The sequence below is a fragment of the Triturus cristatus genome, chromosome 4_1 (genome assembly GCF_964204655.1).
Source record: "Triturus cristatus chromosome 4_1, aTriCri1.1, whole genome shotgun sequence".
NCBI lineage: Eukaryota > Metazoa > Chordata > Amphibia > Caudata > Salamandridae > Triturus > Triturus cristatus.
Window position 1 is genome coordinate 401,339,314 of NC_140585.1, and position 12,133 is coordinate 401,351,446.

The 12,133-nt window shown below is 46.2% G+C and overlaps 1 protein-coding gene across 2 annotated transcripts in view; it reads right to left on the reverse strand.

Annotated features, from left to right (window-relative positions):
• TSPO (translocator protein) overlaps positions 1-12,133 on the reverse strand; it is a 59,393-nt gene that overhangs the window by 7,279 nt on the left and 39,981 nt on the right. For both annotated transcript variants that reach the window (XM_085652474.1, XM_085652475.1), the window contains exon 3: positions 8,519-8,657. In XM_085652474.1, the coding sequence (XP_085508600.1) occupies positions 8,519-8,657 (139 nt within the window). The remainder of the gene's footprint in view (positions 1-8,518; positions 8,658-12,133) is intronic.

Here is a 12,133-nt window from a genome sequence, read left to right on the forward strand (position 1 = left end):
ACAGTCTGCAAATTGGAGGGGCCAGGCCCCAAAGTGCTAATGTACAAGCTTCCATTGTCACCGCCATAAAAAAAATGTTCAAAGAAAAATATTCCTTCTAAAGTGGAATAATGATTAAGAAATTGAAACAAAATGATTTGGTAAAGTGAAAAAGGGCAGTAAGGCAAAGTCTTCTTTCATATATTCTTCCACCACATAGTGTCTTTCTGCTGAGGGTTAAACTGCCAATGGAATGCATTGCGGATTTCAGGAATGCCTGTTTGCTTTCAACCTGCATTCACCTTTACTTTTATTTACGATTAATGGTCTGGTTTACTGTTTATCCTTTTGAAACAAAGTTCTGGAGAAGTTACGGAAACGAGGCAGTGGTGCGTTTAAATTAAAGGTTAATATTAGGGATGTGCAAACTCATATAAATTGCTTTATTATAATTATGTGAAATTTCAGGAAAATTATACGTAGTTACACAAAATGCAAAATTGCCATTTAGAGCTACATTTTAACATGAAAAGGTGCTCTTCAGACAATTTTGTACACAAAAGAACATTTAGCGCTATAAAAATAGCACCCAAAAAAAAGTGACGCAAAAAATGGTCGCACATGTTCTGGTTGTTTGCATCATTCCCACAGTATAATTTTCCAGCAAATACAACAATAACTACACAACATAGCATATTGGTGTCACTTGAGGAAAACAGCAATGGAAATTCATGAAATTATGCAAATTAGGCCAGTGTAATTGAAATGTTGCCCAGCCCTAATTCGTATATCTAATGATTATTGCTAATGAATATTACACAATGGATAACATTTAAAATACAGTCAGAATCCTGAAATGTTTACAAATACAACAGGTCTCATTTATCTTTAAAAATACATCAGGCCTATTCATTATTTTATTACATAACAGGTTTTTGGCACAAACCATATCCATGTTTCTTCACATTAGAAGGGTACAATAATTGTGATCATAAAGTATGAAAACAATCATATATTGTTACGTACCTCAGCGTTATTACAAAGTGACGTTATAGTTAGGGGATAACAAGCAGTGCATGGCGAGGGGGCGAGTTACAGTTACTTCAGTTAACTAGAACTGGTGAGTTTCAGTGTAATTTTTTTCTTTTAGTTTATATCAATGTGTGGACCTATAGATTTTAAAAACAAATATGGATATTATATCCAATTGATCTGATGTGTCCTTTAGCCTCAGTTATGATTGCGTGTTTCATGGCTGTATTAGGCCCAGAAGCTATATTTATCGCAGTAGTTCACATGCACTTCCCTACAAAGAATAACCTTGTTTTGTGTACTGGAACTAGAAGCGTAATTTAAGGAGAATAACAAACTCAATTGCATGCCTGAATGATATCTTCTCCTCAAGGACTTCTTGCGCACCCTCCCACAGAAGATCCTGTCATCTGCATAGACAGTCATACATTTAAATGTACTTTAGCATTAGGCTCCAACTGACCCTTTTCTAGCGAGAGCTTTTTTCAGATGAAAAGACATGGTTACCCACAATTTTTGCTGGTGTCAGTATGTTTTTTGACTAGTCTAGCTGGGATCCTGCTAATCAGCACCCCAGCCACTGAGCTTCTTCCCTAAATTTGACATGTTAGTACTTTGGTATTACCACAATTGGCTGCTGGTGTCCCCTTGGTATTACCACAATTGGCTACTGGTGTCCCCTTGTTAGTCCCTAGTATATGGTATTAAGGTACCCAGGGCATAAGTACACCAGGGGTCTCACATGGGCTGCAGCACGCATTATGCCACCCATGAGAGACCACTCAAAATGTGACTATAGGCCTGCCTTGGCAGCCTGTCTAAGCTGGTGCTAGCACCACTTACGACAGATATAAGCTTCCTTATATCAGCGGTCGCTTCACTTAAAATCTATAAGTCACCCCTAAGGCAGACCTTTCAATCCTGAAGGCAGGGTGCTACGTTAGAAGTGTGAGGGTGCCCCTTACAAACCTCCGAGTCAATTCCCCGGGCTTTGTAAGTGCAGTCAGTCATTTTCACGCATCTTTTTTTTAAACAAACTTTATTGAGCAGTATATCATAATGCCCTTGCGTCTCAACAAGGATGTTGCAATATCGACATTTTGTATTTTTAATCGTGCACACATTTCGTAATCTAGACTAAACATTAAGGGTCCTATGTCCATATCTAACCACGTAGTGGAGACTATTATTAAACAGATGATTCACATTTGTCGGTCTGTCATCATATCTCGAAGTGCTACTGCAGTATTCAATTATAAACAAATCCAATAACAAACCGTACTTACCTCCCCCCCACCCTCCCTTCCACCCTCCTGGTCTGCCCTGTCCTAGATACCTTAAAACCTAATATGTCCTTGCATCATCAGTGTCTACTGCTTAGTGTGTAGTGTTAACGTGCCATTGTAGAATTACTAGGCTCGGTGGAGCGTCCTCTGATCTATTCCTGTACTTGCCGCTGGGGAAGTCATGGAGAGGTGGCAAGTGGTAGGGGTAGGAGGACTTTCTGACGAAATTCCTCCAGCATGATGTCCCAGTCCATCAATATGGGATGTTTACGCAGCCCCCTCTCCTCCCGTCTAATTGCCGCACTCGGCACTGCCCCATCTAATCATGTCGTCCTGCCATCCGGATGGGGGGGGGGGGGGCGGGGACCTGGGCGATTTCCATCTCCTGGCTATCGCCCTGACAGCCAATATGAGGGCAAGGTCAAGGAAACTTAGCTGGACCTTCAGGGCGCTAGTGCGCCTACGGACACAAAGCAGACACTCCAGGGCATGGTCCTGAATCGTTAGGTGCGTGATGTCCCCTAGCGTAACACGGATCTTACCCCAATAGTCAGTAAGGTGAGGGCAGGCCCATATCATATGGAGGAATCCCGCCTCGTCTGCCTTTCAGCGCGGGCAGCAATGTTGGGCCTCCGGAAACATGCGCTGAATTCTCTTTGGGGTTAGGTAGGATCGGTGAAGTATCATGGTTTGTATGAATCTAAATTTAGCATTACAAGAAACTCGTTTGGGGTGTTCTAGGATACTTGCCCATGCTTTGTCAGTAGTCTCTGAATCCACGGTTTTCGCCCATTTTGCGAGAAGCCCCGTCAGTGTAGTAGAAGCTTGTGCCCGTATGCCATTGTATAGCCACTTAACCAGGTGGCCGACCTCTCCCATGTAATAGAGCAAGCGCACAAACTCGTGTTGTGAGGGTTCAGCACGTTGGGGTGCCCATGTCACCCGGATGTAGTGGGCTATCGTTGCATGTAATAAATACAGGCGGTCTGGTGCACCCGTATTCTGTACGAACGTGTCATAATTCACTAGGGTGCCATCGCTGAAGAAAGACCCAACCTCGTCCACTCCAACCTCCTCCCAATACTGGAACCGGGTCTTCGTGAGCCTACCTCCTGGAATTGGCAGGCCCACGAGGGGTATATTGCTCGCATAGGGGACCGCGCTTGCGGTATACCGCAAGACCCTCCTCCAGCACTGGAGTGCAGTTTTGAGAAGTGGGGCCACATCTGCCGGAATTTTTGCTTCAGGAAGCAAGAGACAGTGCAGGGCTCCACGATCTAGGTCGCGAGGTTCGTACCCTATTTCCTGCAGGTTTCGGCCTGCTGTCCAGAATGAGAGCCACTGTAGCTGGCTTGCTTAATTCGCTCGGAAGTCGGGGACTCCCAGTCCGCCTTTATAGGGCTCTAATTGCAGCTTCTTGAGGCTAATCTTACGTCGACCCTTACCCCAGATAAGCTCCAAGAGGAGTGTGTCCAGGGTGCGGAAGACGGATTGTGGGACTATCAGGGGCAAATTGACAAAGGCGGGGAAGCATCACCATCTTAGAGATGGCAATACTTCCCATTGCTAATAAGGGTAGAGATATCCAGAAAGTGACACTCGACCGTAGAGCCGTGACTGCCCTCATGAGGTTTCAGTCCAATTGATCAGTCGGTAACTGGTATATATGGACCCCAGATATTTAAAGGTAATATGTGCAACAGGAATATTATATAAGCGGAAGTGGTGTATATCTGGGCGGGGCCCATTTTGAAAAAAAGAAGGCATTAGATTTCCCCTCATTAATGGCGAGGCCCGAGATGCGTTCAATAGTGGAGAAGACGGCGGGGACAGGCGCCGCCTCGGCAGTTAGGTCTCACAGATAAATAATTATGTCATCGGCATGAATGGAAATTAAGTGTGCGGTACCGGCTATTGGTATTCCCAGCTGGCTCAGCTGACTGTCTTACAGCTATCGCTAGCGGCTCCAGTGCCAGCACAAATAATAAGGGGGAGAGGGGGCATCCCTGCCTCGTGCCCCTGTGTATGGTGTATTCACGGGAAATATAATTCCCAGCGCGTGCTCTGGCGGTGGGGGCTGTATGGAGCAGCCTCACCCATTAGAGGTACTCTGGTGGGAGACCAAAGCGTTGTAGGGCTGCGAACATGTAAGTCCATGTAATAGAGTCAAAGGCCTGACGTAGGTCCAATGCCAAGCATCCGGTTTTCCCATATACCCCCGGGGTGGCCATCATAATGTGGTGTAGGCATCTGGTGTTTTAGGAGGTACTGCGTGTTGGAAGAAACCCACACTGGTCTCTATGTATGAGTGTGTTGAGGACGGGGAGCAATCGATTGGCTAGGGCCTTGCTAAGTATCTTATTTTCGGTCGCTAACAAGTACAAGGGCCGATAGTTAGATAAAACCGTATCATCGCGTCCCAGTTTGGGGAGGGAGACAACCAGGGCTTGCAAAATGGAGTGCGGTAAGTGACCCGATAACAGGGCCGTCTTATAGAGTTCCTCCAGCTTGGGGACGAGGCTATCCGAGTAGGTGGCATAGAATTCCGCGGGTTGGCCATCTAGGCCTGGGGCTTTGTTGCGGTTGAGGCCTTTTATCGCGGCACGTATTTCATGTTGGGTAATGGGGCCCGACAAAGCGCGCTTCGCATTTGCTGTAATACCAGGGATTGTTATACTATTGAGGAAATCGGCCATTAATGTGTCAGTGGCGCAAGTCGGCGCAGCATATAAATTACTAAAATAAGTACAAAAGGCCTCATTGATTTCAAGTTGCGTGTGTACTAAGCCCTGGGTCGGGGCATGTATACAAAGAATGACGGGTGTTTCCGGGCTATCTCACAAGATTCGGTCTAGCAATGAACCAGATTTGTCGGCCTCAGCATGCTTCCGTTGCGTGTAGGCCCGGTGGTCAATTACTCGGAGAGTCTCAAATGTCTCGGCATGTCTGATACGAGCGTCTCACAGGGAGTCCCGTTTGTCTGGATCTGCCACTGCCGCTTGTTCGAGATCAGTCAATTGGCCCTCTATGTGAATGAGGCTTTTGTGTATTTCCTGTCTAGCCCCGACTATAGCTCCAATGCCAGAGCCGCGTATCACCACCTTTAACGCATCCCACTCAATGAGGCAGGAGGAGGCTGTGTTCCAATTGTCAGAGAAATAGTTTGTAATGGTTGTAGATAATGTGGCACGGAATGGGGCATCTTCCAGGAGATGGGGCAAGAGTCTCCAAGTGGGAACTGGGGTGGGGACTCTGCCCCAGGAGAGTCATCTCTAAGGGGTTGTGATCCGAGAAGGTTTTAGCTAAATAAGTGGATTGGTGTATTTGCTTGGAGAGGGTGTGGGAACAGATGAACCTATCAATCCAGGTCGGTGAACTGGTGAGTAAAAAGAGTATTCTCTATGTGTGGGGTGTAGCGGTCTCCAAACGTCTCGCAGCCCCCAGTCAGCCATCCATAGGCTGAGGAGATCAGCTTCTTTGCGAGCGCCAGCGCTGTGGAGAGGGGTTGGGACCTGTCTATGTCAGTATCGAGAACAGCATTACAGTCACCGCCCAGTATCCAGGGATGGTGTCCCAACCCGTCAGAGCCAATTGTTGAAAAAACGTATCCTGGTCGAAATTAGGGGCATAAACACTTCCCAGAACCACTGGCAGTCATTTTCATGCATATAGTGGCCATGCGTCATTATGCGATGGCTAACTATATATTGGCTGTGCCGAACCTGGGCATGTTTGATATCAAACATGTTGGAATTATACCCCAACACCATTACCGGTGTTGGAGGTATGATTCCATGCACTGGGGGGCTCCTACGGGAAGTCCCAGTACTCCCAGTAAAAGCCTTCCAGGGTCTGCCAGAAAGCTAGTACTGCTGCCGACCCCAGACACGATTCTGCCCTTCTGCAGCTGAGCGGAGGAAGGGAAGGTAGAACAATAGGTTTCCTGTCACAGGATGTGTGACCACCTCTCAGACAGGACTTAGTGTATTGGGCTGGGGTGGGGGTGCTTGCCAGCTCCACCAGACTGCTTTGAAGGGCATGTTTGGTGCCCTCCTTGCACACTCTAGTTAGAACCAGATCTGGGAGCCCTTGGTTCCCGCTCTGGCGCGAAACTGAACAAAGGAAATGGGATATCCTCCCCTCTGTCCAGCCCCTAATCTGGGAGGGATTCCTGAGTAGGCCTAACCTCTTTCTTAGGGTATAAAAGGGAGTACTCGTGGGTGGGGCCTCAGATTAGTAGTGGGAAAAGGCTGAAGACTAAAACCAGATCAGTTTTCGACTGTCTGGATACTTGGACTTCGCTGGACTTTACCTGGAACCAAGACTGCATCAAGGATTGGGAGTCTCAATAACAAAAAAGGAAATTCCCTACATGGCATGCTTCACTTAAGCTACCATCATGGTGCCCACCCAACTGGTTGTTTGGTCCTGGTCTTGTTGTTCAGCAAGTCTTCGTCGTCTAGGTCTTTATCCAGTATCTTCAATGGATCTGTTGGCATCAAGAACACCCGAAGTAATCTCCCTCGAAGTAAAGGAGTCACTCCCCTGCATCTGCAGTCACTACAATGAAGCTAACCGGTCTGCTGCTCCTGACATCCCACAGACTTCGAAAGGTTCAGCAACACAGGTGGTGGTTCTGCAACTCCCTTGAGACCTGACCTGTCCTCTCTGCAATTTTGAGTCCAGTATCCCTTGTCGGAACTGCTGGGACCGAACCCCTGTGCACTGCGTTGACTTGTCATTGCCAATGCTTGTTGCCTCTGCACTCCAGAGAAGCTCCAGCCACCATCATCTCTTCCTGCCAAGATCTTAATTCTCACCACCACAGGCCTTTATCTTTAGTGAGCTGATCGAGGTACGCTTGTGACTCTTGTGCCTTCCGCCTGTGGGTCCTCTTGAGGGTCATCTTTTGCTTCAGTGGGCTCCCCTTTTTGCCCGAGGCCTGCTCCTACTCTCCTGCACTTAGTGAGCCACTAGGACCTTGCTGGTCCCAACGTTGATCCATCGTTTTCCACATCTGTTGCTGCTGTCAAGGCTTGTTGGTGCTACCGCTGGACACAGACCCCCTGGTTCTCGACTTCTGCCGTGGGACAGCTTACCAATAGCTCCTGTTCTTCCACAGCGTCCTGACAGCTGCAGCGACACGGTCACGGTCATCATTCCTGCATCTTCCGTCATCGGTGGTCATTGCTCTTCTGTGCCTCCTGGTCCTACGAGTGGTATAGACTCTCCCCTCTGCTTACAGGTTTTTCTCTTCAAGAATCCACGCTTGGATTCCACCGGACTCTTGCATTCTTTGCCAGCGGCATCTTTACTGAAGCTCTCCATTGTGGGTTACGGCGGTTTCCGATGTCACTTCGCACCTATGCACCCGGCTTCCCTGGTGTAGGTATCCTGGTTCCTGGGGTATCCACGGGTGGAGTGACTCTCCAATCTTCTGTCTTCTATGTGGGTTTCTTCAAGGTCGACTGGAAAGGGTCCTTCTGCAAAACTGCAATCACGACTTCCCAGTGGACTTCAATTGCGTACGCCGCTGTGTTTCCACTCTGCACACAGCCTCCGTGGGGTTCCTGGGTACTTACCTTAGGTGGTTCCTTGGGTCCCCATCTCTTTTGAGTCTCCTGGTACAAGTCCTGACTTCGGTCGTAGTTCTCATTCCACTTTCTTAGTATATGGTTTGGTCTCTCCCTAGAGACCACTGTGTATTGTACTTACTTACCTGGTTATAATTGAAGTATTGTGTGTATTTGTGTTGATATCTCCGTGTAGGAGATATACCAGTGTGTAGTGAGTGTTGTATAATAAATAGACATTTTTATAAATACACTGTGTGGTTCTTTTTCCTTTAACCTACACTACATTATTAGATCTGGTAAAACAAGCTGCTTAACAATCATTCTGGACTAAGCCTTTAGGCTGCTCTCCACAGCTACCACGTAGAGAACATTCTAACGTTGTCTAAGGCTACTAAAATCACCATAAAGGTGGTCTGGATTAGTACAAGTTGCTTCACTTAAATAAGTGTGCACCATATACTAAACCAGCCTCCTACATTAGTGTCATATAATAAAAACAAAACAGTAGAATATACGCATGTAGATACACGTATGCATACATGACTGGAAAGGCTGTGTTCAAAGGATAGGTCTTGTAAAATGAAAGCTAACAAAGAATTTAACAAAAGCACGTAAGCAGGGTTCTGGTGTCAAATGCACACTTACCCATCCTATTTTGTGTGCACCAAAGAAAAGCGGCGTCCATGCCCAGTTTAGTGCAAGCTGTCCAGCGTAAAGTCCAAGAGGTACAACTGCATCTTTGTTGAAGCCTCCGAGCTCCTTCCACACCAGATAGGAGCCATAGCTACAAAATAATTGGCAGAAACAGTGAGTGTTGCAGATCTACACACAAGTGAATCCTCATAACACTCTACACAGTAAACATCTTGCTATCCAAAGGAGAGGACCCCTGTAGGTGAGAATTATAATAATTTATAATACACAGGCTTTGCACGTATAACATTTTAAGCAGGTCCGTAGCCCTCGGACAGATGGAAAATCGAAAGCTGGTCACAATGTAGATTTACATAAGACAATGATGCGTAACTTTCAAAGAGTGTTAGATGCTACAGAGGAGGAGAGCTCCATTACTGTGCTGAAAAGGCTCATGACTTTGTATATTCTTGGTTTATTTTTTAAGGTCCCTTTTTAGGTCTCGCCTATGCAGCACGCATGCGCTGCTCTAGGAGATGACCTTTAGAAATTGGTCAGCTCTTTTCAAGCACTAGTGCTTGTGCTGGCATCCACCATGCTGGAGCGAGCAGCGGCGTGCGCGCTAATTGAAAACAGATGGCCTGCGTGCTGCTGCTCGCTCACACAAGGTGGATGCCAGCACAAGCACAAATGCTTGAAAAGAGCTGTTGCCATCCTGCTGTCCATCTTCACAATGCTACCACCCTCCTCCCATTCTCTGAAGCCAGGCTGCGGAAGTTTCCTTCTTCGGGGAGCTGCGTGTGTTTATTCTTTTTGGTTTTTTTATTTCTCAAGAGTCTAAGCATTAGCTGTTTTGGGCACCAAGCTCCTGCACTCCTCTGGGTTCACGGTGAGCTCCAGCACGCGCAGGGATGAGCATATAATAACATCAGGTTGCAGAGCCTTTCAATGCGCGTGTCCTTACTATCTGCTTTTTACTCTTTCGAGAACTAAATAGTAATCTTAGACAGAGGATAGTCATGGCTCAGAGTCTGTATCAAGTGTACAGTTACACCCACCTATTGTGTTTGCTTCTGGCTAGCAGGTTATGCTCAGTAAAATTGCACGTAAACAAAACCGCTTGTGTGAAACAGACAGACGAAATTGTTATTTTACTAGTGTGTGTGAGATATACTGTCAGAATGTGGGTGTTTGTGCATGTGCGCGCATGTGTGCGTGTGCACGCACGTGTATGGAGTGTACGAGGAAGAGGTCATTGTAGCGGTTACAATATTGGGGAGATGGTGTGTTGGTCAAAATGTCTGTGACTGTACTATTATGCATTTTTGTCTGCGTGAAATATCGCGTGTGTGTTTCTGTGTTTCATTGTGTATTTGTGCATGCGTGTGTGTACCCGTGTGGTTATTTTGTGGGTTCTCGCTTGCAATACATTGAATTCTAGCACTTCCTCTGCATATATTTGAGTCCGTCTATCTGTTTACATGTCTCTCTTACCACTTCCCTCTCCCACACGAGCACTTACTGGTGGGTCTGCTGTTCTCTCATAGAGGCCTTCTCTTTCTCTTCTTCTAATTCCTTCACTCTATTTCTCGCGCTGTTCATCCCTCTCTTTCACAACCTCCTCGAAGGGCGCTGTAGCTGTCTCCGTTTCACTCTGTTACTCTGCTAAACTGTGTCTTTCACCCTCACTCATACTCATGTCGGGGCTCAGGTCTCATCCGTGCCTTTCCCCATCTCAGTCCACGCACACCGTGAGGGTGAGCACACTACACAGAAACATGCGGATCAATGAACGGGAGCACAAGAGATACATTCCAGTGTTACATCTGTATAAGACTTATTGCTGGTTTAATTTGCTTTGCGTTGTAGGGTTTCTCACTTAACTAGTAATTGCTTTATCTGTGCAGTTGACTGGTTTGCTGTCCTGGTGCTTACTCTCGCCTTCTGCACTCTGCTGTTCTAGCCTGGCGCGGCCTGAAGTGAAATGCGGCACTGGCTGCTGCCTTTGTTCTTTTTCAGATGGCGCCTGAGACCAATAGCAGGATCAGAGACTTGCCTGCAAGTGACCTAATCTCAATGAGGTGTCAATCTAGCTCCTTGGTGTGAAAAGCTAGCTTTTTGTGCCCACCTCTGTTTTGGAAAAGCAAGAGGAGGAAAACACTTAATCAGAGGTACACAAGGGGGGACTGTGCTGCAGACTCTCCCAGAATCTGTATTTTTTCCTTTTTGGGAATGATTTTGTATTTTTGCTTACGGGGGCCCACTTCTGCAAGCTTCCCTTAGCTGCCACTAGACCACTGCAAGCTACCCGACACTGCTCCCAATGCCACGATCTTCTAAACATTCCAATTTTGGCTTAATATGATTGAACCACTCAGGATAATGTGCTGCATGGCTAAACACTAATAAGGTCCCAAAAGCGAGACCTATTGGCTATGCCGAGGCTGGTTTACGGATCAGCAGTTCGCTTGATCAATTCAAAAGATCACCCACTGAAGTTCAGCATGCTGATTTCTTTCACTGTTAACCGTTTTTGCCTCGACTGAAGATATGAGTCATGTATATTTGGAACACGTGTGCAGTAACCTAACAGCGTTCGTGACAACCTGCAATCATAAACAAGCCTTGGATACGTGCAGACCAGGATATTGCCTCTGCTGCCATTTGGCAGGCTTGTAGGAGACCCTGTGCAGTCTAGCATCTAACAATCTCCTAAATAATGTGCAGGCATACTTGTCTTAATAAACTGTAACAAAGCACTGCATTGTAACACTGGAGACAGAAAAGGAGTTACTGTGACATTTTATGTAACTCAAAGCTGCGCTCTGTACCACTGCTCATTGGGGGGAAAAGAATAACTGCAGATTGACTTTGTCATGCCTTCGACTTTACTTGACCCGCTTATTGGACGCACAGGGAAAGAAAGGGCAGTCTCCTGGACAGCATAAAAAAAAAAGAGAAAAAAGAATGATGAAACATATGGGAAGTTTTTTAACATGGAATTTCTCCAAAACCTATTCCGAAAGCAACTTTCAAAAAATACCAAACGTAATATTTTAAGCCAGTCTTTATTATAAACAAGCATTGGCAAAGCCAATAAGGCCTGATATTCAGCTGGGCTTGGTGTGAAAAGGGCTGTCAAAGCACGGTAAACAGGGGCACTTTGAGCCCAATAATGTCCCGTCTCAAACATTCTCTCACACATACAAAATCACATGCATGCATGCCTGCATAGACATTTACGACTATCAGCCAGTGGTTCCACTGCTTTACTGGCTAGGTTGCGCAGAATTACAAAATATGGTTAAAAAAAAAGAAACAAAGAAAGATACATAACAGTGGCAAAACAAGGATCATACGACAATTAAGTGTTAGCCGCCGAAAATAAAAGCTAAATGAATTAACACAGGGTCGCCAGAAGGCACAGGTTAACTGTGTGGTTAACTCAGCATTGGACTTTAAGATTCGGGTCTTCAAATGCACACCTTACCTAACAGTATACTCTATATTCTATTCGAGTGGCAGGATTGAGGGGTACCAATCTGTGTAAAATGATAAAGAATTATGCAAACCACAGCAACAGTTGTTTCTGAAATGTTGATTTTAGAACATAATCCTTATTAGTGT